Consider the following 26215-nt stretch of genomic DNA (forward strand, 5'->3'; position numbering starts at 1 on the left):
AACCCTAAATATCAAAACAATCCTGAAAAAGAAAAACTGGAGGTATCACAATACCAAACATCAAGTTATATTACAAAGCTGTAGTAATCAAAATAGCATGGTTCTAGAACAAAAACAGACACATAGATCAATAGAACAAAATAGAGGGGCGCCTGGGTGGCTCAGTGGGTTAAAGCCTCTGCCTTCGGCTCAGGTCATGGTCCCAGGGTCCTGGGATCGAGCCCTGCATCGGGCTCTCTGCTCAGCAGGGAGCCTGCTTCCCTCTCTCTCTCTGCCTACTTGTGATCTCTCTCTCTCTCTCTGTCAAATAAATAAATAAATAAAAGAACAAAATAGAAAGCCCAGAAATAAACCCATAATTATGTGGTCAATTAATCTTTGGCAGAGGCAGCAAAAATATACAATGGAATAAATCATCTCTTCAACACATGTTGTTGGGAAAAGTGGACAACGACATGCAAAAGAATGAACCCAGACCACTTTCTTACACCATACACAAAAATAAATTCAAAATGAATTAAACACCTAAATGTGAGACAAGAACCACAATAGTCCTAGAAAAGAACACAGGCAGTAATTTCTTCGACACTGGTCACAGCAACTTTTCTCTAGATATTCCTCCTGAGGCAAGGGAAACAAAAGAACAATAAACTATTGGGACTACATCAAAATAAAAAGCTTCTGCACAGCAAAGGAAACAACAAAACTAAAAGGCGACCTACTGATTAGGAGGAGATAACTGCATATGACATAGCCAATAAAGGGTTAGGATCCAAAATATATAAAGAACTTACCAAATTAGACAACCAAAAAACAAATAATCCAATTTAAAAATGGGCAGAAGACCTGAACAGACAGTTCTCCAAAGACTTACAGATGGCCAACAGACACATGAAAAGATGCTCAACATCAGTGATCATCAGGAAAATACAAACAAAAACTATAATGACATATCAACTTACATCTGTCAGGATGGCTAAACTAAAATAAAAACTCAAACACTAAGTTTTGGCAAGAAGGTGAAGCAAAAAGAACCCTCTTGAACTGCTGGTGGGAATGCAAACTGGTGCAGCCACTATGGAAAATATTACAGAGGTTCTTCAAAAAGTTAAAAATAGAACTGCCCCTGCTTCACCCTCTCTCTCTGCCTGCCTCTCTGCCTACTTGTGATCTCTGTCTGTCAAATAAATAAATAAAATGTAAAAAAAAGGCGGGGGGCGCCTGGGTGGCTCAGTGGGTTAAAGCCTCTGCCTTCAGCTCAGGTCATGATCCCAGGGTCCTGGGATCGAGCCCCGCATCGGGCTCTCTGCTCTGCAGGAAGCCTGCTTCACCCTCTCTCTCTGCCTGCCTCTCTGCCTACTTGTGATCTCTGTCTGTCAAATAAATAAATAAAATGTAAAAAAATCTATATATTTAAAAAAAAATAGAACTGCTCTGTGATCCAGCAATCACACTACTGGGTATTTACCCAAAAAATACAAAAACACTAATTCAAAGGGATAAACACACACCAATGTTTACAGAAGCATTACTTACAATAGCCAAATTATGAAAGCAGTTCAATTGTCCATCAATTGATAAATGGATATACACAATGGAATATTTAGCCATAAAAACTGAAATCTTGCCATTTACAATGATAAGAATGGAGCTAGAATGTATTATTCTAAGTGAAATAAGTCATTCAGAGAAAGAGAAATACTCAGTTCACTCATATGTGGAATTTAAGAAACAAAAAAATAAGAGGACAAAGGGACAGGAAAGAGAGAAATTAACAAAGAGATTCTTAATTATAGAGGATAAACAGATGGTTACCAGAGGAACTGTTTGGAGAATGGGTTGAACAGGTGATAGAGATTAAGAAGTGCACATGTGGGGACACCTGGGTGGCTCAGTCGGTTAAGCAGCTGCCTTCAACTCAGGTCATTATCCTAGGGTCCTAGGATCCAGTCAGTCCCTCATCCGGCTCCTCTCTCTGTAGGGAGCTTGCTTCTCCCTCTGCCTGCTCTGCCAGCTGTTCCTGCTGCTTGTGCGCACTCGCGCGCTCTCGCTCTCTCTCTCTCAAATAAATAAATAAAATCTTTAACCAAAAAAAAAGAAGAAGAAGTGCACTTGTAATGAGCACTGGGTGAAGTATGGAAGTGATGAATCACTATATTGTACACCTGAAACTAATGTACCACTGTAAGTTAACTACACCTGCATTAAAATGTTAAAAAATAAAATTAAAAAAAGATTCACCAATGAAGAAAAAAAGCACCTGATATTTCTCTATCTCCTTTAACTTTTACAGCCCACCCAGAATTAGTATGTCATAAAGACAAATCATGCCAGCCCCTCTCTTTCTGGGAAGGGGTTATAGTGATGGGCTGTGAGGCCAGAATCAGCATTGACATGGATATTCAGAAAATGGGTAGCCACCATTCTGATAGCATCTTAAACTCTGAATGATCTCTACCAGAAATACAAAATGCAATCATTTGATATCAACCTTTTATCCAAATAATATGGGCCACTGTAGTCACAACTCTATCAATTCTTTTATGGTGATGTTCACTGTGCCAAGGTTTTTTACCTATTCATCATGGTCATTAATGTGTTTGTTTTAACCGCTAACAGATGTAGGATACACAACAGGCTCCTGGTAATTATTTGTCAAACAGTCAATTCCTGGGGCCCTTGACAACAGTTGGTTAAGGTAAAATCCATTGTTAAAAGTTACTGAACATGTTGCAATCATGGATCCTGAAAACAATGTAGATGATAGACATGGAGAGAGACCATCAAGTGCTCTTACTAGTCCTACTGGAACCCTCCTACACTGCTGGTGGGAATGGAAGCTAGTGCAACCACTCTGGAAAACAGTGTGGAGGTTCCTCAAAAAACTGAAAATAGAGTTACCCTATGACCCAGCAATTGCACTACTGGGTATATATCCTAAAGATACAAACATGGTGCTCCAAAGGGGCACATGCACCCGAATGTTTATAGCAGCAATGTCTACAATAGCCAAACTATGGAAAGAACCTAGATATCTATCAACAGATGAATGGATAAAGAAGATGTGGAAAATATACACAATGGAATACTATGCAGCCATCAAAAAAATGAAATCTTGCCATTTGCGACGACATGGGATGGAACTAGAGGGTATTATACGCTTAGCGAAATAAGTCAATCGGAGAAAGACATCGTATGATCTCCCTGATATGAGGAAGTGGAGATGCAATGTTGGGGGGCTGGGAGGTAGGAAAAAAATGAAAGATGGTGGGATTGGGAGGGAGACAAACCATAAAAGACTCAATCTCAAAAAGCACACTGAGGGTTGCTGGGGGGAGGGAGGACAAGAGAGGGTGGTGGGAATATGGATATTGGGGAAGGTATGTGCTATGATGAGTGCTGTGAAATGTGTAAACCTGGTGATTCACAGAACTGTACCCCTGGGGATAAAAATACATTATATGTTTATTTTAAAAAAATAAATAAATTTTTTAAAAATTTTAAAAAAAGAATTTCACCTATTGCTCAAGTCCATCTTTGAAACCATGTGAGATAGTTGGAAAGGTACTTTTACTCTGCTCACATCTGTATATAAAAACTCTTAAATGCCATTTTAAATTATATTATTTAATACTATATTATCATTGTAGCAAATAAACAATGTTAATACAGATTTAATTCAGAGACTTTATTTATAGAGGTCACCATGGAAAATTATTTATACCAGGGCTTCTCAAACTATAATGTGCATATGAATTACCTGGAGAGCTTATTAAAATTAAAATGTAGATTTTTATTTAATGGATATGCAGTGGGTCAGAGAGTCTAGTTCTAACAAGCTCCCAGTGATGGTGCTTCTACTGCTGATCTGTGTACCATACTTGAAGCTGCAAAAATACAGACCCAAATGAATAGGATAAATTCCAATGTAGAGGTACAAACTGAAAGTTTGTAAGGTTCTTGCTTACAATAATGTCAGATACCAGATCTGATTTTTAAAAAATATTTCACTTTCATACAATATGTGATATAAACTAATATGATTTGAGTTCCTATATTTAAGTTCCTATATTTAAGAAGCATAGGAATAGCACAGTGTAAGTAACTTGTCTGGCTGATAATGTAAACTAAACTTACATGGTGTTCATAATGCATTATGTATGCCAAAGTATTTTAATTTAATAGAAACTCTGAAGATTGATTCAACATTATACAAGCAAAAATGTGAATCAGTTTCAAATATTGTCTTTTTTTAAAAAAGGTTATTTATTTATTTATTTGACAGAGAGAGACACAGTGAGAGGAAACACAAGCAGGGGAGTGGGAGAGGGAGAAGCATAGGGAGGCTGATGCAGGGCTCAATCCCAGGACCCTAGGATCATGACCTAAGCCGAAGGCAGACCCTTAACAACTGAGCCACACAGGCACCCCTCAAATACTGTCATTTTGAAAATTTTAAAAAATTATAAGCAATGGGGGCACCTGGGTGGCTGAGTTGTTTAAATGTCTGACTCTTGATTTTGGCTCAGGGTTGTGAGATTGAGCTCCACATCAGGCTCTATGCTGGGCATGGAACATGCTTAAGATTCTCTCCTGCTCCCTCTGCCCCTCCCCACTGCTTGTGCTCTCTAAATAAATAAAGTATTAAAAATTTTAAGGAATGATAGCTACAACTAAATTTTGCTGAAACCAATTTTATTCATTTTTATGGCTACCTGATACAGTTTCACTTCAATATTTCAATTAAAATTTTTCTTGTTTCTTTTTTTTAAAGATTTTATTTATTTATTTGACAGACAGAGACCATAAGTAGGCAGAGAGGCAGGCAGAGAGAGAGGAGGAAGAAGGCTCCCTGCTGAGCAGAGAGCCTGATGTGGGGCTTGATCCCAGGACCCTGAGACCAGGACCTGAGCCGAAGGCAGAGGCTTAACCCACTGAGCCACCCAGGCGCCCCTCTTCTTGTTTCATAATCATTTCCTTTTGTAATTATGGATCTCCCATACTTTGTTCAGACATTTAGTACTAGAGGCCCTTTAATATTTTGGTATCCTATGTGAATTTTCTAATAAGGAATTATATGTCTCTTTTCTTAAGTACAAGAATTTTGGTCTTTTGAGATTGTCTTTATTAAAGTGAGAATTCTAGGTGGCAATGTAAAGTGGTTCAGCCACTTTGGAAATATACGGTAGTTCCTGAAAAAGTTACACGTATTCACCCTATGACCCAGAAATTAACACTCCTAGGTATATACCCAGAAGAAACAAAAACATTATTCATGTAAAAACTCATACATAAATGTTCATAGCAGCATTATTCATAAAAGCCAAGAAGTAGAAACAACCTAAATTTCCATGAACTGACAGCTGGAGAAACAAAATGAGGTGTATATGTATATACACAATGGAATCCTATTTAGCAACAAAAAGAATGAAATACAGATATGTGTTACAAACATAGATGAAAATTTATGTACCTTGAAAACAATATACTAAATGAAAGAAGTTAGACACAAAAGGACAAATATTCTATGATTCCACTTATATGGTACCTAGAGTTGTCAAATTCATAAAGACAAAAAACAGAACAGTAAATAACAGGAACTGAGGGAAAGGGAAGGGAAATGAGGAGTGACTACTAATGGGCACGGGGTTTCTTTTGGGCGTGATGAAAATCTTGTAAAATTAGATAATGGTAACAGCTCCAAAACTCTGAATATACTAAGAACCACTGGACTGTATACTTTAAAAGGGTGAATTTTCAAAGCGGCAATATCCATGATAGCCAAAATGTGGAAGGAGATGAGATGTCCTTTAACAGGTGAATGGATAAAGAAGATATGGTTCATAGATACAATGGAATATTACTCAGCCATCAGAAAAGATGAATATCTACCATTTGCAGTGACATGGATGGAACTGGAGGGGATTATGCCGAGTGAAATAAGTCAAGCAGAGAAAAACAATTATCATACAGTTTCACTTATATATGGAACATAAGGAATAGTGTGGTGGACCATAGGGGAAGGGAGGGAAAACTGAATGGGAAGAAATCAGACACAAAGATAAACCATGAGAGATTCTGGACTCCAGGAAACAAACTGAGGCTTGCAGAAGGGAGACGGTTGGAAGGATGAGGTAGCCAGGTAATGGGTATTAACTGTATTAACATGCAGTGCCTATTATTAAGGAGAGGGTATATGTTGTGATAAACACTGGGTGTTATATGCAACTAATGAACTGTTGATCACTACAGAAAAAACTAATGATACTAATGATGTACTATATGTAGGCTAACTAAACATTAAAAAAAAAAAACAGAGCTACAATTGATGTGGGAGTGGCCCCACAGATGTCTTACATTTGCCATCCTTGGGATAGCATATAATAAAATAAAATTAGATTAAATAAATAAATAAATAAATAAATAAAACCCTTAAAAATAAAAAAATAAAAACTCCAAAAATTAAAAACTTTAATTAAAAAATAAAAGGGTGAATTTTATGGTATGCAAACTACATCTTTACATTAAAAAGTGAAAATTCTATAATTTCTGAGGCACCTGGGTGGCTCAGTGGGTTAAGCCTCTACCTTCGGCTCAGGTCATGATCTCAGGGTCCTGGGATTGAGCCCCGCATCGGGCTCTGTGTTCTGCAGGGAGCCTGCTTCCTCCTCCCTCTCCGCCTGCCCCTCTGCCTACTTGTGATCTCTCTCTCTCTCTCTCTCTCTCTCTCTCTGCCAAATAAATAAATAGAATCTTTAAAAAAATTTAAAAAAAGAAAATTCTATAATATCTGCCATTTGTTATGAGTGTAAAAATTAAGAATATTTAGTATGTCTCTGGGTCCTCTTCCACTGACATTTGTCTACCAACAATAATTTGAGCATGTGTTTAATTGTTTATGCTTCTCAGTTTTAGTGTGCTTGAGAAAAGAATATAGCTATTTGATATCCTTCATTCTGATCAGAATAGCAAAAGCTAACACTGTCTGGAATTAGTTATATAATTTTTCTATTTAATTTACATCAAGAAATTTCATTAGGGCATTTCCAGTTTAATTCAATGCTAGGTTCAACTCTAGTTCAAAATAACAAGTTGCCATAGGTGAATTCATTGAACATCCATTTTTGTTTCAGGTCACAGTAAGAGCTTTCAGGAAATAGACTTTGGGGCAGTTCTAGAGTCAGTTTCATTTGAATGTCCAAATTTAAAGCTACAGTTAAAATTCTATTATTTATTCCTACCTTTTTTTTTCTTTTCAAAAGAGCATTTGCTTCTCCCATTATACATGCACACATACATCCTTGTCACAAAAAACAAAGTACATAGGCAAGCACAATGGAAATAAATATCATCTTTATCCTACCACTCATATAATAACCACTGTTAAAATTTTAGTTTATGGGCACCTGGGTGGCTCAATGGGTTAAGCCGCTGCCTTCAGCTCAGGTCATGATCTCAGGGTCCTGGGATCGAGTCCCACATCGGGCTCTCTGCTCAGCAGGGAGCCTGCTTCCTCCTCTCTCTCTCTGCCTGCCTCTCTGCCTACTTGTAATCTCTCTCTGGCAAATAAATAAATAAAATCTTTAAAAAAATTTAGTTTATGTCCTGCCAGGATCTTTATTCGCTTATATACATAAACAACATTTACATGATATAAATACTTACAAATGTGTTTATAAAATTTTGATCATACTGAATATACAAGTTTTTAGCTTTTATTTTTTCATTTAACAAGATATCTCAGATACTTTCCTGTGGCATTAAGTGTCTTTAGTACTATAATTTATTATGCCTCTATAGCATTTCATCATATGGATGCATCATGATTTAATGTTTCTAGTTTTTGATTATTACAGATAATTATGCAAATATCCAATATCCTTATGCATCTTTATATACATCACTGACTACTTCTATAGGACTTACTTCCAAAAACTGGAATTGCAGTGATTATTAATTTATTATTGATGAAAGCCTAAGAATCCAAAACAGGACATAAAAAACATTAGCAGAATCTGAGAAAAGAATGATAATTACCTGACAAGGCAGCATCAAATCCCATGTCTTCTATTGCTTCTCTCAAGGTTTCTGGAGTGGTTAGTAGAGGATCATACTCAACAGTCCCATTGCCATTTGCAAGAGATACTTGTATGGATTTTACACCTGCCTTTTTTAATATGACACTCTCAATAGACTGAACACAAGAATTACAAGTCATTCCATCAATGTTTATCACAGTTTGTTGAGTCAGCGGATGGCTAGCTATGCTCAAAGGGATCTTTTGAAGAGATGAGCTAGAGGGAGAGTTTGAGATACTCTCAACTTCACTTGTAATACTAACTCTATATTGCCCTGGTAACATGGCTTCTATTGCTTTTCTGAGGGTTTCTGGAGTGACTGAGCTTGCATTGTACTTTACAATGGCAGATCTCTTCTCTAAAGAAACTATGACACTGCTTACATATTGGAGTGTAGATAAAGTACTTTCAATATTTAATACACATGATTTACAATGCATGCCATCTATAAGGAAAGTGGCTGTTGAATCACTGGTATATGATGGACTCCTTTGCTGTGATCCTTCTGAGGATTTGACTGGTGTGTTCTTTAGGCGTTCTATATCAATAGCCCCCAATTTGAGGTACTTGGGCTGTTTTTTGATGAATGCTGGAAAGCCCACAGCTTCAATCTGCTTTTTTATTTCCTCTGCTGTGATAAGATGAGGCTGATAAACAATAGTAGCTTCTTGGTTGTCCAGGGAAACTAGTTAATAAAAAGAGAAATATTTTATCGGTTATTCCTAGGCCACTTTGGAAAACATTCTATAGACCAAATTAATACCACACATAATTGTTTCTCTGTCTTTGTTGTCAGTATCCTCTCTTAAGCTAATTCAGTTCTTTTCAGAAAATGTTACTGACACAGACTGGAAAAAACTAAAAAAATATGACCACTATATCTATGGTCTCCAAGTTTCCACATGCCTGAATAAAAATATTTTAGAGGTAGAGAGGACTCCAGGTATGATGCATTAAACCCTAAACTCCAGGGGCGCCTGGGTGGCTCAGTAGGTTAAGCCTCTGCCTTCGGCTCAGGTCATGATCTCAGGGTCCTGGGATTGAGTCCCGCATCAGGCTCTCTGCTCAGCAGGGAGCCTGCTTCCTCCTCTCTCTCTCTGCCTGCCTCTCTGCCTACTTGTGCGCTCTCTCTGTCAAAAAAAAAAAAAAAAAAAAAAACAACCCTAAACTCCCTGAACGGTCACTCCTGCTACCTTTTCTGCTTGTTTAAGATTCATGTAATTTTTAATTATAATCATTACTTTTACCTACATTAACCCTGGGTATACCACACTGATCCCCAGACTTCAATGACACAATAAGCATTCTAGTCCAGTGTTTTCAAAACCCATGCTTAAGAAGAAAGCAAACACCTCAAAGACCAAAACAGAAAACTAAGCTCACAAAACGATCATGCAAATAACACAAAATACATTACCTTTAATTCGCTGAACACCTTGCAGCTTCCCAATTTTCCCTTCAATGGTGCTGGTGCATGAATGGCAAGTCATCCCTTCTACTTTCATCTTCAGCATGACTTCACCTGCTTGAGCCAGACTGTAATCTTCACAAGTTCCTGACTTTTTCTCCAGAGTTCCAGTATCTAAACTTAGATCTGGAAGCAGCTCTATTATTTGATTGGCATTCACTATAGAAGGGATTACCGTCACCACTACAGTTCTTTGCTGAGGGTAAATTTTAATGTCTGTCACACCCTTGGTCTTGAGCAATGTGTTTTGGATATGGTCCCATGGCACAGCTAGTGAAGCAGCAACAGTCAGAAACACAGTCTCAGTTGAAACAGGGAGAGGATTAGGATTGTGGAGAATAGCATCAAAGCCCATGTCATCAATAGCTTCCAGTAGGGTCTTTGGAGTTTGTAGTTTAGGGTCATATATAATAGCTGCATTTTTTTCTTCCAGTGAAACCTTTTGGAAGAAAATTTCAAAAGTCAGTTCAATTAAATTTCATGACTTAGACCTTAAAAGTTAGCAATCATCATACCACATTCAAGAAGAATGGAACAAATAATCCAATCAAATGAAGTTTCTCTATTAGTTCTCATCTCATTCTCTTAGGAAAGAAACAGAAAATATCTTCTGTACTTACAGGAATGATAAAGTTATATGTAGGTGTATGTGACTCAAGTACTGATTAGGCATTTGAAACATACACATGGACAAACACACCCTAGAATTTCACAACCAAGTACAAACAACTCTTCTTCACTATCTCCTTTCACGAATTATTCCAATACATCACACTCTACCAATTCAAAAGATAATAAAGGAAACAGGATCAGCTGTAGAAAATAAGATGATATGAAGTTTAAATTTTAAGATGGTAAGATAACTTTGTTTGGAAGAAAAGATATAAGCATGCTAGTTCATGATTAAAGGTAGTAAATGGGGCACCTGGATGGCTCAGTGGTTTAAAGACTCTGCCTTTGGCTCAGGTCATGGTCCCAGGGTCCTGGGATCAAGCCCCACTTCGGGCTCTCTGCTCCACAGGGAGCATGCTTCCTCCTCACTCTCTGCCTGCCTCTCTGCCTACTTGTGATCTCTGTCTGTCAAATAATTAAATAAAATCTTAAAAAAATCTTTAAAGGTAGTATTGTAGGATTTTGTAGCATATATTCCCATAACCTTCTAAGTTACTACAGCCTAGTATTACTTTTATTCAAAATAAGAACATCTTTATTGTTTTGCCTGATTCAATGATAAAAACAATGATTGGATTCCTAAAGCTCAGCTACTGTATATGATTTAACTACTACCATGATTATATGCTTATCTTTGGCTGGCACCTTACAAAAATTAATGATGTAGTCATACACACAAACACATATGCACAAACAAACAATTACCGGGCTGGGAGTCAGAAGATTTGCATTCCATTGAAAATTCTCCACTTAGTAAGCAATCACACTCATTAATTCTACCATCTACAATGCCCTATAATCTTCTAGGGTTATTATAAGGATCATATGTGTAAATAGATGAGAAAGTAGTTCTTTACAGCAGTGAGTTAAAGGTAAATGCAGAGCAACTAATACTTATTGAGCACCTACTATATGGGCCAGGAACCAGGATTCTCAAGACACAAAGCTGAGCATGATACAGTCACAGGGAGCAATACTAGAACAGAAAACAGACATGTATTCATCCCTGGGAATATGAGTTGGAAAAGGCTTCTTAGAGGAGATAATACCATAACATAAAAGGACAAACAGAAATCAGCAAGGACACATGAGGCAAGAATTCCAGACAAATGGATAAAGTAGATAAAAGATCATAAGCAAGAGAATTAGGCAACTGATGTATTATGGGGCCCTTCTATGCCAATAATGCAATTTATCCTATTGGTAATAGGAGGCTATGGAAAAGTTAAGCAGGGGAATGGTTGTATTAGCATTTTAGAGAAGAATGATTGCATTAGCATTTTAGAGTAGAATCATTTTGGAGACACTGGGGTGGAATGGAGTGACACAGGATGGAAGATCAGTTAGGAGACTACTGCAATTGCAATAGTGGTACACAGAAGATCTTAATTAAGGCATGAACACTGGGGATAAAGAAAAAGGGGCAGTTTTAACATATATTTGGGAGGGCAAGAACTAGTAAGGAGATTATAGAGAAAAAAGGAGATGATTACAATGACTTATATGTTTATGGTTTGGACCAATGTATAGATGGTGTTGCTATTAACCATTATCAGAGATAGAGAAGGAAAACTGGAGGAAGTTAAGAGGTTGGAGTGGAAGGAAAAGAAAGATGATAAATTTAGTTTTACACCCATTGATTTTGAGAGGCGGTAGGGTATTAATGTTTAAAGGCCATTAAAATATGGGCACTATTGGGACCCCTGGGTGGCTCAGTCAAGTGTCTGCTTTCAGCTCAGGTCATGATCCTAAGGTCCTGGAGTCAAGTCCCACATCCTGCTCCTTGCTCGGCGGGGGAGCCTGCTTCTTCCTGTCCCTCTCCTGCTCCCTCTACTTGTGTTTTCTCTCTCTCTCTCTTATTCTCTCTCTCTTCCTCTCTCTAAATAAAATCTTCTTAAAAATATGGGTATTATTGGGGCACCTGGGTGGCTCAATGGGTTAAGCCTCTGCCTTCGGCTCAGGTCGTGATCTCAGGGTCCTGGAATCGAGCCCCGCATGGGGCTCTCTGCTCTGCAGGGAGCCTGCTTCCCCCTCTCTCTCTGCCTACCTCTCTGCCTACGTGTGATCTCTCTCTGTGTCAAATAAATAAATAAAATATTTTTTAAAATATGGGTATTATTATTATTATTATTAGTTATACAGGTAGTAGCAGCAGCAGTAGTAGTAGTATGGATTCCTGGTGAAAATATTTGTTCCATAAATAAAAGCAACCTCAAAATATAATTAAAAGTATCGTGAGATTAAGAGTCACTTATGGTTTGTCTCCCTCCCTATCCCGTCTGGTTGCTGGGGGGAGGGGGGTTGGAAGAAGGGGGGTAGGGTTATGGACATTGGGGAGGGTATGTGCTTTTGGGTAAATTGGAAGGGGAGGTGAACCATGAGAGACTATGGACTCTGAAAAACAATCTGAGGGGTTTGAAGTGGCGGGGGGGGGGGTGGGAGGTTGGGGTACCAGGTGGTGGGTATTATAGAGGGCACGGCTTGCATGGAGCACTGGGTGTGGTGAAAAAAATAATGAATACTGTTTTTCTGAAAATAAATAAATTGGAAAAAAATAAAAATATATATATATAATTAAAAGTAATTAAGAATCAGAGCACCTGGGTGGCTCAGTCAGTTAAGTGTCTGACCCTTGATCTCGGCTCAGGTCTTGATCTCAGGGTCGTGAGTTGAGGCCCTGCATTAGGCTCCATACTGGGCGTGGAGTCTACTTAAAAAAAGTAATTAAGAGGGGCACCTGGGTGGCTCACTGGGTTAAAGCCTCTGCCTTCGGTTCAGGTCATGATTCCAGGGTCCTGGAATCAAGCCCCACATTGGCCCCTCCACTCAGCAGGGAGCCTGCTTCCCTCTCTCTCTCTGCCTGCCTCTCTGCTTCCTTGTGATCTCTGTCTGTCAAATAAATAAATAAAATCTTTTTAAAAAGTAATTAAGAGTAGGAAATCTCACTCTAAAGTGTCTGTAATAGTTATATAGTAAAATCTTTCACTTATTTTAATGAACTTAATATTCTTAGTTCTTCCTTTAGCTTGGTAATCAATAGCCAGGTATTTGGTGGAATCTTAAAATCCACCCATGGAAAAAAAAGAGATTCTAAGACTGATAATTCTAGTTGGTCAGCTTGTTCTTAGTTATGGAAGATATCACTAGCAAAAGTGATCCAAAACAAAAGTGGGAAAATAATTTAAATTTTGTCTTGGAATACACCACATAACATTTCTCATGAATAAGCTGCAGTATACCCAAACCACATGTAGTTCAGACATATACTTTTCAAAGAGATGCAATATAAATATATAGTCACGATAAAATGAAGGCATTCTGTTTTTGTATCTCTAAAGAGATTTTCTTTTAAACTCTAATCTGAGTCCAATGAAGTCAATGATTTTCTGATTAAGAAAATTACTTTAAAAATTTTAAATATTCAGGGGCACCTGGTTGGCTCAGTCAGTTAAGTGTCTTCTTCAGCTCAGGTCATGATCTCGGGGTCCTAGGATTGAGCCTAGAGCTGGGCTCCCTGCTCAGCGGGGAGTCTGCTTCTTTCTATCCCTCTACCTTTCCCCCCAACTCATGTCTGTCAAATAAATAAAATCTCTTTCTGCTCTCTCAAATAAATAAATCTTTTAAAAAAATTTAAACAGGGGCACCTAGGTGGCTCAGTTGGTTAAGCATCTACCTTTGGCTTAGGTCATGATCCCAGGATCCTCAGATCAAGCCTTGCATCAGGCTCCCTGCTCAGTGAGGAGTCTTTCTCCCTCTCCTTCTGGCCCTTCTCCCTCTTATATGCTCTCTCTTTCTCAAATAAATAAATAAATATCTTTTAAAAAATAAAAAAAAATTAAAATTCAAACCAAAGAAGAAGCTGGAGAACAGACGAGGTATGGAAAAGGAGTGACTATGAAGGGACAGCATAGGAGATTTTGGCATGACAAGACTATAGTACCCTGACTGCGGTAGGGGTTATATGGATCTATACATGTGTTAAACTTCACCAAACTAAGAAAAGAATCATATGCCAAAAAGAAGTCAATTTTACTGTATAATAATCATTTTAAACAAAAAATTAAGATAAAAAAATTCAGTTAGTTGTATTGGCTATATTTCAAGTGTTCAACAGCCACTGTGGCTAAGTGGCTGCTATATGGTTCTGGGTATATAAAGCACATTTCCATCATTGCAGTACATTTCAGGACAGTACTGCTCCAGGTACTATTACACATTTTTATAATAAAGTACCAAGCTTTTTTGAAAGGGTGGACATTTCCTTTCTCTTTACGTTTAAATATACTGTATATGGTATCTTTTTTAAAAGATTTGGTTTTGAGCTAATTTCCGCCTCCCAAAAAAACATTAATTAACCAACATACCCAATGAGAAACTGTTCTTAAAACTGACTTTATAAGCAAAAATCATTTTCTCACTAGATGGTTTGCTGTAATTTCTACTGCACTAGCCTATCTTCTAATTATAAAAGACATAGGGGCGCCTGGGTGGCTCAGTGGGTTAAGGCCTCTGCCTTCGGCTCGGGTCATGGTCCCAGGGTTCTGGGATCGAGCCCCGCATCGGGCTCTCTGTTCGGCGGGGAGCCTGCTTCCTCCTCTCTCTCTCTCTCTGCCTGCCTCTCTGCCTGCTTGTGATCAAATAAATAAATAAAATATTTAAAAAAATAATAAAAGACATAAGGAAATAAGAAAATTATGTATATAAAATACTGCACAGAAAAGTTATATTACCTATGCTGTTTTCATGCTGAAGATTAAAAACACTTCCTCATTTAGTAACTTCTTTTTGTGTGCTTTAAAGCTTACCAACCACACTTAGCACAAATAAAATGTTCCCCTTTGGGGTAACATCATTCAACTTTTCCTCTGAATGTTAGATATCTAAGGATATCCAAGAGTTAGATATCAAAGAGACTTTTCAAGCCTAAAGTCTCAAAGGAAACAAAAACAAGCAGTACCTTTGTTTCTTTTAAGAGGAAATTCACACAGTGATTATCACAATACCATTCTGGATATCAAATCCTTCAGCAGGAAGCTAAAATAATGTTTATTTATTCAACAAATATTTACTGAGTGTCTCTTGTGTGCCTGGCACTGTGCTAGCTGTTAGGAGGGAGAGAATGGTAAGCAAAAACAACAACTGACTCTGGAAACCTGGAATTTGCTGATAGCAGCATGACTCTGGGTCGACTTAACTCTTTCACATTATCCCCACCAATTAAAACCAGCTCCACCTATTCACCACACTGTTCCAAAGTTTCAACAGCTTATCTTTTTCTCTCAATCTTTCATTAAGAACCAATGCTATTAATTGCACTACTAGGTATTTATCCCAAAGATACAAATGTAGTGATCTGAAGGGGCACCTGCACCCAGTGTTTATAGCAGCAATGTCTACAACAGCCAAACTGCAGAGAGAGCTGAACTGTCCACCAACGGATGAATGGATAAAGAAGATGTGATACACACACACACACACACACACACACACACACAATGGAATATTACTCAGCCATCAGAAAGGATGAACTCTTACCATTTACATTGGCATGGATGGAACTGGAGGCTATTATGCTGAGTAAAAGAAGTTAGTCAGAGAAAGAGAGTTGTATGGTTTCACTCATATGAAGACTATAAGAAACATAGGCACCTAGGTGGCTCAGTTGGTTAGGCGTCTGCCTTCAGCTCAGGTCATGATCTCAGGGTCCTGGGATCAAGCCCTGTGTCGGGTTCCCTACCCAGCGGGAAGTCTACTCCTCCCTCTCCCGTCCACTTGACTCATGCTCACTCTCCTCCCCTCAAATAAATAAAATCCTAAATAAAAGAATATAATAAACAATGCAGAGGATCGTAGTGGAAGGGAGGGGAAAAAAGGAATGGGAAGAAATCAGAGAGGGAAAAACTATATGAGACTCTTAACTATGGAAAAGAAACCATGGGAAAGTAACTGAGGGTTGCTAGAGGGGAGGCAGGCGGGGGGATGGGGTAACTGGGTGATGGGCATTAAGGAGGACACCTGATAATAACGATAACTGGTTATTACATGTAACTGATGAATTACTGAACTCTACATCTAAAACAAATGATGTTCTCTATGTTAGCTAACTGAATTTAAATAAATAACATTTAAAAAAGAACCAATGTTGTTACTTCTATTTTCCATAAGAACTATTCTTCCATTAAATCAATAGTACCTCTAAAAATAAACATATACCAATCTACAAATTATGAATGTGACGCATAGGAAGGACTTAAGGTGGAAGACTATTCACTGTATTTAGATAAAGGCAGGAGTGGAAGAGAAGAAAAAGAGAATAAATCAAAATACTCTGTGGTCTCAATAGCATTATTGGAGTAGAGTGTGCTAAATGTCCATAGGAATTATATCCACTATTTTAATGGGTATGGTATTCTTTATCTACTGAAATGCCTAAAACATGAAATTCAAGCACAGTACTTTATCTGCATATGATTTCTATATAATTTGCTCTTAAGTAGGATGAAAGCTAGAACCTTGGACAAATACCCTAACTCAAAGAGTTTCATTTTCCTTAGAGACTGGTTTAAAGCTTATTTTCTTACATTTTCATAACAACTCAAAATAAAGGTAATCAGAGGTTTTTCAGAGCTTGAAAGGATTCTATCATTTTATATAGATTTTAGTCAGAAAAGTGAAATGATGCATCAGTTATCTTGAATTTCTAACATTCACCAACCACAAATAGTTTTAACTCAACTAAAAACTATTTAAAATACATATGAGGAACCCAATATAGATTACATATTTTACAATACAAATTGTATTACTCTTTGTTAAAAAAATGTATATAATAATCAAGTAACACTCTACTCTGATGCTTCAATACAGAATATCGAAAATTAAAAGCATTAATATAAACTGTATGGTACTGGCACAAAAACAGACACATAGATAAATGGAAGAGGATAGAGAACCCAGAAATAGCATGTGTTGTGATGAGCACTGGGTATTATACATAACTAATGAATTACTGAACACTACATCAAAAACTATTGATGTACTATACAGTGGTTAACTGTAATTTATAAAGTAATTCATAAATTACAGTAAAACTGTAATTTATAACTATAATTTTAAAAGAAAAAGAAAACCCAGAAATAAACCTATGCATATATGGTCAAGTCCATGGCAAAGGAGGCAAGAATATTCGAGACTTCAATAAAGACTTCAATAAATGATGCTAGGAAAACTGGACAACATGTAAAAGAATGAAACTGGACCACTTTATAACACCATACACAAAAATAAACTCAAAATGGATTAAAGACATAAACATGTGACCTGAAACCATAAAAATCATAGAAAAGAACATAGGCAGTCATTACTCTGACATCAGCCATCGCAACATTTTTCTAGATATGTCTCCTAAGGCAAGGGAAACAAAAACAAAAATAAACTATTGGGACTACACCAGAATGAAAAGTTTTTACACAGCAAAGGAAAAAAACTATCAATAAAACAGAAGAACAAACTAATGGATGGGAGAAGATATTTGCAAATAACATATCTGATAAAGCATTAAGATCCAAAATATATAAAGAACTTACCAAACTGAACACACAGACACACACACACACACACACACACACACCCCACAAAAAATGGGCAGAAGACATGAATAAACATTTTTCCAAAGAAGACATACAGATGGTCAACAGACACATGAAAAGATGATAAACATCATTTATCATCATGGAAATGCAAATCAAAACTACAATAAGGTATCACCTTATTGTATTACCTGTCAGAATGGCTAAAATCAACAACACTAGAAATAATGGTTGTTGGCGAGGATGTGGAGAGAGGGGAAACCTCTTGCATTATTGGTGGGAATGCAAACTGGTGCCGCCACTCTGGAAAACAGTATGGAGGTTCCTCAGAAAGTTAAAAATAGAACTACCCTATGACCCAGCAATTGTACTACTAAGGATTTACCCCAATAAAATAAAAATACTAATTCAAAGGGATACATATACCCCAATGCTTACAGCAGCATTATCTGCACTAGCTAAATTATGGAAACAGCCCAAGTGTTCACTGACTGATGAATGGATAAACATGTGAAACAATGGAATATCACTCAGCCATAAAACAAGAATGAAATCTTGCCATTTACAATATGGATGGAGCTAGAGAACATTATGCTAAGCGAAATAAATCAGTCAGAAAAAGACAAATACCATATGATTTCACTCATATGTGGAACATAAGAAACAAAACAAATGAGCAAAGGGGGAAAAAGAGAGAGAGAGAGAGAGAGAGAGGCAAACCAAGAAAGAGACTCTTATCTATGGAGAACAAAGAGATGGTTACCAGAGGTAGGTGGGTAGGGGGATGGGTTAAAAAAGTTGATGGATTAAGGAATGCCCTTGTTTGGATTAGCACTAAGTGTTGTATGGAAGTGCTGATCACCTGAAACTAATAATACACTGTTAACTAACCAGAATTTCTTTTTTAAAGATTTTATGTATTTATTTATTTATCTGTCAGAGAGATAGAGAGAGAGCACAAGTAGGCAGAGCAACAGGCAGAGGGAGAGGCAGAAGCAGGCTCTCCGCTGAGCAGGGAGCTTCATGTGGGGCTCAATCCCAAAACCCTGGGATTATGACCTGAGCTGAAGGCAGCTGCTTAACCAACTGAGCCACCCAGATGCCCCAACTAACCAGAATTTGAAGGAACACTGGGAAAAAAAAGAATACCAAACAGATAGTACAGATTTCCCTTAAAACTCTTACTTTATAGTATTCCCTATTATTGCTTAATGTATTGCATTCAGTGTGATACATATGTTAAAATGGATAAAAGTTTCTATTTTACAAAAAAAATTCAAAAACTAAATATCTTAAAATGAAAAAGATGCAGAGATTTTATTGTTGTTGCAGTATTGTTTTTCATACACTAAACTATCTGTAAACTTGAGTGCATTAGCAGAATTTTCACTATTATCACTCATTTGTTCAAAAATTATTCAACTAAAGCATGGTTATTAATTATGAAATATTTAAATACAAAGTTATACAAAGGAAATAATGAAACTCCCTGTCCATACCATTCCTCTACTGCTAGATTTTTATATTGAGTTTGATCTTATTTTGAAATTTGGAGTAAAGTTCAACTAAATCAGAAACCGAACTCTTCTTGAATAACTGACTCTACATCTTCATGGATGGATAACTATTACCCAGGAATTAGGCAAAATGCCTGTTTTACTCTAATACAACGTTTGAAAAACAGAATGTTTAATGCTCTATCATTTGCTATAGGAAAAGTTATGAAGAAAGTTCCAAATAGAAATTTTAAAAATCATCTCTATTGTTGATATGGAACAATCTCTAAGATATATTTGCTAAGTGAGAAAAGCAAGGTATAGATAATATATATATAGTGTATGTGAAAGGTGAAATAAAATGGAGTCACTTATGTCAAGGGGTTTTAAAATGGAGCCAGAAGGCCATTAAGGAGGTGGGCCTTATACATGTCCTCACCTGGTGGAACCATAAATTTCTGAACTGGGCCAAACCACAAATATTCCAAGGACTCTGCACAAACATCTGCAACCTACTATATTAATAGACTTCTGCTTAGTAATAGCCTTAATAAATAATATTTAGCCAAAATTAGTTTTCTGCCACCAATACCAATCAAAATTCTTTGCAAACAGTATATACACGCATTCCTCTTGGTCATTAAAAAACACTGACTTTGGGGTTTTTTTTTTTGTTTTGTTTTTTGTTTTTTTACTGTGCTATGTTAGTCACCATAAAATACATCATTAGTTTCTGATGCAGTGTTCCAAGATTCATTGTTTATGTACGACAACCAGTGCTCCATGCAATACGTGCCCTCCTTAATACCCACCACCAGGCTCACCCATCCCCCAAAACCCCTCCCTTCTTAAATCCTCAGTTTGTTTCTCAGAGCCCAGTCTCTCATGGTTTGTCTTTCCCTCCAATTTGCCCCAATTCACTTTTCCATTTTTTCTCCTAATGTCCTCCACATTATTCCTTATGTTCCACAAGTAAGTGAACCAAATGAAAATTGACTTTCTCTGCTTGACTTATTTCACTCAGCATAATCTCCTCCAGTCCCATCCATATCGATGCAAAAGTTGGATATTCATCCTTTCTGATGGCTGAGTAATATTCCATTGTATATATGGACCACATCTTCTTTATCCATTCGTCTGTTGAACGGCATCTTGGCTCATTCAACCACTGAATTTTGTTCCCAAGGGGAGCACAATTTGTGTTGCTACTTAAATCTGTGCTTCCCGAATTGTAATTCTGAGACCCCAAATAAATGCTTTTGTTTTGTTTCAGCTCTTCTTCTTTCTCAGTGGACATACGCTTCCATTGATAGATAGATGTCTAGATAGATACACATATATACATGTAAACCATTTTACATTCGCAGTCTATTTCTGGAAGGATACATACATTAGCAAACTGATAACTGGTTTCTGTTGGGAGGGGGATTTTACTCTGCATTACTTTTTCAATAATAAAAAAAAATTATGTATATCAACTCTGCTTCAACTTAAAAAAAATAGTTAAGGGGAGCAAGCAACATATTGGTCCACAGGATGAATTTGGTAACTGCTAGCATCTAGGTGGCCATTTTTTAAAAAAAGCATAGTCTAAATTAGTCATAAGGACTGCAGCCTTTTTCTGAGTAAAGGGAAAAAGCACTCAAAATGTTAGCAGAATATCGGAGGGGGAGATAAAACATGAGAGACTGTGTACTCTGAGAGACAAACAGGGTTTTGGAGGGAAGGAGGTGGAGGGTTGGGTGAGCCTGGTGGTGGGTATTGTGGAGGGCACGTATTGCATGGAGCACTGGGTGTGGTACATAAACAATGAATTTTGGAACACTGAAAAAAAATTAAACTAAATTAAATTTTTAAAAATGTTAGCAGTGGGCACCTGGGTGGCTCAGTGGGTTATTTCCCACTGGTTATTTCCTTCGGCTCAGGTCATGATCTTAGGGTCCTGGGATTGAATCCCGCATCAGGCTCTCTGCTCAGCAAAGAGCCTGCTTCCCCCCCCACCCCCGCTTGTCTCTCTGCCTACTTGGGGTCTCTCTCTGTGTGTCAAATAAATAAATAAAATCTTTTTTAAAAATAAAATAAAATAAATAAAAAATGTTAGCAGTATAAATTTCAAGGACAAAAGCAATTTGGTAATAAGGCATTAATCTCTGGAGTCATTTAGTACTCATATCTAATTAAATTTGTTTTTACATTTCCCTTTTCAAAAAGGCCAAATAATTCCAGAGAAAGACCTTCATATTATCTGCCCATTTTACTTTTCCCCTGAACAGAGTGATTAAATTAAACCTTGGGTTAATCTCTTTAAAGTCTACAGTCTTCACAAGGACAAGACAAACAAGAGTATTATACTCATTTACAAACTTTATGAGGTAAGACAAAATTCCCAAAATGTATTTAAATGCTGATGATGCAAAGAGAAATAATCACATTAATTCTACTTATTACAAAATTAGAGACATCTTAACTATTCAACTCTCCTTGAATTCTGTTAATTAAAGCTCAAACCTGTTCTACTGCAGCATTTTTTCAATAAAATAACCCTACTTGACATCACAATTACATTACTTGATTTCAGAGTTTTACTTCAAACACAAGAGCTCCTTGACTTAGTTGAAAAAATGTCCTCTCCAAATCTGTTTTCTTCCTTTTTTTTAATTTTATTTTTTTAATTTATTTTTTCAGTGTTCCAAGATTCATTGTTTAAGTAACACAACCAGTGCTCCATGCAATACATTCCTTCTTTAATACCCACCACCAGGCTCACCCATTCCTCCAAACCCCTCCCTTCTAAAACCCTCAGTTTGTTTCTCAGAGCCCACAGTCTCTTACGGTTTGTCTTCCCCTCCGATTTGCCCCAATTCACTTTTCCATTCCTTCTCCTAATGTCCTCCATCATATTCCTTATGTTCCACAAGTAAGTGAAACCACATGATAATTGACTTTCTCTGCTTGATTTATTTCACTTAGCATAACATCCTCCAGTCCCATCCACGTTGATACAGAAATTGGGTATTCATCCTTTCTGATGGAGGCACAATACTCCATTGTATATATGGATCATATCTTCTTTATCCACTCATCTGTTGAAGGGCATCTTGGTTCTTCCCACCATTAGCATCTATGGCCATTGCTGCAATGAACATTGGGGTACAAATGGCCCTTCTTTTCACTACATCTGTATCTTTGGGTAAATACCCAGTAGTGCAATTGCAGGGTCATAGGGTAGCTCTGTTTTTAATTTTTTGAGGCATCTCCACACTGTTTTCCCAAGTGGCTGCACCAACTTGCATTCCCACCAACAGTGTAAGAGGGTTCCCCTTTCTCCACATCCTCTCCAACACTTGTTGTTTCCTGTCTTGTTGATTTTAGCCATTCTAACTGGTGTAATGTGGTATCTCGATGTGGTTTTGATTTGAACTGGCTAATGATTATGAACATTTTTTCATATGTCTGCTAGCCATTTGTATGTCTTCTTTGGAAAAGTGTCTATTCATGTCTTCTGTTCATTTTTTTACATAATTATCTGTTTTTTAGGTGTTGAGTTTGAGGAGTTCTTTATAGAGCTTGGATATCAGCCCTTTGTCTGTAGTGTCATTTGCAAATATATTCTCCCATTCTGTGGGTTGCCTCTTTGTTTTGTTGACTGTTTCCTTTGCTGTGCAGAAGCTTTTGATCTTGATGAATTCCCAAAAGTTCATTTTCGCTTTTGTTTCCTTTGTATTTGGAGATGTGTCTTGAAGAAGTTGCTGTGACTGATGTCAAAGAGGTTACTGCCTATGTTCTTCTCTAGGATTTTGATGGATTCCTTTATCACATTGTGGTCAGCTATGTATAGAAGAATGAAACTCGACCATTCACTTACACAAAGATATTATTTGTTTTAGAGAGAGAGAGCACAAGTGCCAACAAGCCAGGGAAGGAGCCGAGAGGGAGGAGGGGAAGGAATCTCAAGCTGACTCCGCCCGAGGTAGGGCTCTATCTCATGACCCTGAGATCACCACCTGAGCCAAAACCAAGAGTTGGACACTTAATCAACTGAGCCACCCAGTTGCCCCTCCAAATCTGTTTTCTAAATTGACTGCATATTAGTCTTAACTGTAATTTCAACTGTAACTATGATCCAGAAATTTGAAACCATAACAGTCTTTAAAAAGTGACCAATTAAAAAAAGCGACCAATGTTTATGCATTATTAACATATTAAGCTGCGTTCTGACTATAAATTATGTTTTCACAGGACAATTTTCTCTGTGATGCCTAGAAAGAAGTGAATCTAGCTTTTGTGGCCTCTGAAATACAAACATATGAAGGGCTTTCTTAAGAAAAATAATATAAAACTAGGGGAGCCTGGGTGGCTCAGTCGGTTAAGTGTCTTCCTTTGGCTCAGGTCATGATCTCAGAGTCCTGGGATTAAGTCCTGCACTGGGATCCCTGCTCAGCACGGAATCTGCTTCTCCTTCTGCCCTGCTCTCATGCTCTCTGCTCTCTCACGCCCAAATAAGTAAAATCTTTAAAAAAAAAAGGAAAATAATATAAAACTATATATAACAAAATTCTGTTCAAAAGTAAGTATTCTGAATGAGTAACAAAACACAATAAAATCATGATGCACCTCTATATTTTCTTTTCCTATATTTTCACTGTATACTCTCCTGCTTCATTTGATAATAATTTTGTAAAGGCTTTTTCTACATAGAGAAAATGAAGATAATTTAAGTATTCCTGTATGTCAAAATATGTTTTTATTAGTGATAGCTTAGGAAAGTTCCTTTTAATGTCACAACTAGATATTAATAAATTTTTAGAGCTGTTGTCAAATTTGGGGAAACTATTTTTTTCATATATGTATTATAAAATTTCAGAGAATTTCAGAGAAGTTTACTTGTATAGTAATTAGTATTAAATACTGTTTAGGTTTTTTTAAATAAAGATTTTAATTTATTTATTTGAGAGAGATGGAGAGCACAAGCAGGGGGAGCAGCAGGCAGAGAGATAGGAAGAAGCAGGCTCTCTGCCAAGTGGGGAGCCCAATGCAGGGCTTGATCCCAGAACTCTGGGATCATGACTGGAGCAGAAGGCAGATGCTTAAATGACTAAGCTGCCATGGTGCCCCAACTCTTTTAACTGATAGCAATCATTTACCATTTTATACACTGGGCCCTACACCTTTGTGTCATAACACTGATTGAGTTGGCAATATGGTTGGTAGGGTTATTACTGGAAGACATCCCTAAACCAGAACTCCTAGCAAAAACTTCACTATACACAGAAGTAACTAAGAACCATATTTGGCCAAATACCCTACTAAGCCCAAATCAAACATTCCCAACTCAACTTTCCCTTAAGTCGGATCCCCCAAAATGCTCACGGCAAATCCAGTAACACAACACAAAGAGAAAGTCTACCAGAGGGTTAAGTATAAATAAACAATTGACTTAATAGATGCTTGTGGATAAGATATTTTACTTTTGCAAAAACACATAACCATGTGAACAAACTTTTAAGACTCCTTCCAGAGTCTCAGAAGGGGTCAATGCAAACGAGAGGCTATGAAACATAAGCTTCACAATAAATCTGTCTCTGGGGCTAGAAGACTAAACACTTAGTAAAATATTTTTTAAAGGAAAGAAAAAAGAAGAAACGTTACTAATATACACTAATATCATAAGGGCCTTTGACTGAAGGAGGAGAGGCAGAGCTGGGAAAGGCAGAAAGGGTAAGTGTCTTTTTATTTTTAGCAATCAAATTATGAATGTGCCCTGGAAAGTAGAGCCTTAAGTATCTGTCACTGGGATCCATATGAAACCACTGTTGATAATACAAAGTGCTTTACAATTATATCACTGATACTTTTCCTTTATAAGCTAATCCAAATCAATTGCATTTTTCTGACCTTAAACAGTCCTTATGAAGCATAGGGGAATTCTAGGAAGACACAGTGGAAATAGCAGCCTTACATATGAATGGGGTGAAATAGACCTTTCTGGAAATCTATAGAGGAATGTACTTGCAAATGTTAAAGCAGAATCCTTTCCTTTAGTTATATATGAATATGTTGGCAAAACAAATATTAATCTAAAATAATTTGCTATACAAGGAGTTGGGGGTTCTGGAAAATCCACTAGTTGTCAGTGGACAGTAAGTACCTAAGTCATTTAGAGAAAAAGTGTACAAACTAGTTTATGGATGGTTAAAATAGCTTTACTGAAGATAGCACAATTAGTAAGATTCAGCTTCTATGCTGGCCCCCCAGCATCATCAGCCATCTTAGATCAAGTGGAGGAGGTTTAACTGCTTTCATTTGAAGATAAATCAAATGCAGGTGTCATACTTATTACTCAATGAAATTAAACAACTAATTTTTAAAGATGTGGGACTGAAGGGTGCAGAAATACTTTTGCTATCCTTTTTTTCTAATCAACAAACTGGAAAATATCCATCTAATGCTGGATAGTTATGATTAGTGAAAAAAATACAAAATGTAATTGGGTAAAATCAATGTGAATAGGTAAAAATTAATGTTTAGCTTAATTAAAAGGTAGAGCTCTCATAAGTATCTATATGATCTAGAGATATGCCAGATATTCTAGTCCAAATTTAATGGTTCATGCACATAAAAATATAATGCACTTCTGATTATTAGAAAAAAACCATTGATCCCTGAGTTTAAATGCTGTGCTAAATCTGATGTCCAGCTGGACAAAACTCCCTTTACAATATTAACATCTACTCTGGATAGTGTGTCCAAAAATGTACCTTTTGCATGTGGATCTGAACTACTCACAGGAAAACCATTTTAAGATTGATGCAGCTGATCAAATTCCAAAGTTGTATTAACTTCCACCATCATTGTATCAAATGTTGTATAAAAGCAAAATTATAGAAAACCTTCAATAAATAGAACTACCAC

General features: G+C 37.0%; 1 protein-coding gene across 2 annotated transcripts in view; it reads right to left on the reverse strand.

The window, feature by feature from the left end:
• Positions 1 to 26215, reverse strand: part of ATP7A (ATPase copper transporting alpha) — a 170356-nt gene that overhangs the window by 69817 nt on the left and 74324 nt on the right. For both annotated transcript variants that reach the window (XM_044234332.1, XM_044234331.1), the window contains exons 3-4: positions 9496 to 9985; positions 8038 to 8763 (exon numbers count right to left, since the gene is read on the reverse strand). In XM_044234332.1, the coding sequence (XP_044090267.1) occupies positions 8038 to 8763; positions 9496 to 9985 (1216 nt within the window). The remainder of the gene's footprint in view (positions 1 to 8037; positions 8764 to 9495; positions 9986 to 26215) is intronic.

The sequence above is a fragment of the Neovison vison genome, chromosome X (assembly GCF_020171115.1).
Source record: "Neovison vison isolate M4711 chromosome X, ASM_NN_V1, whole genome shotgun sequence".
Lineage (NCBI taxonomy): Eukaryota > Metazoa > Chordata > Mammalia > Carnivora > Mustelidae > Neogale > Neogale vison.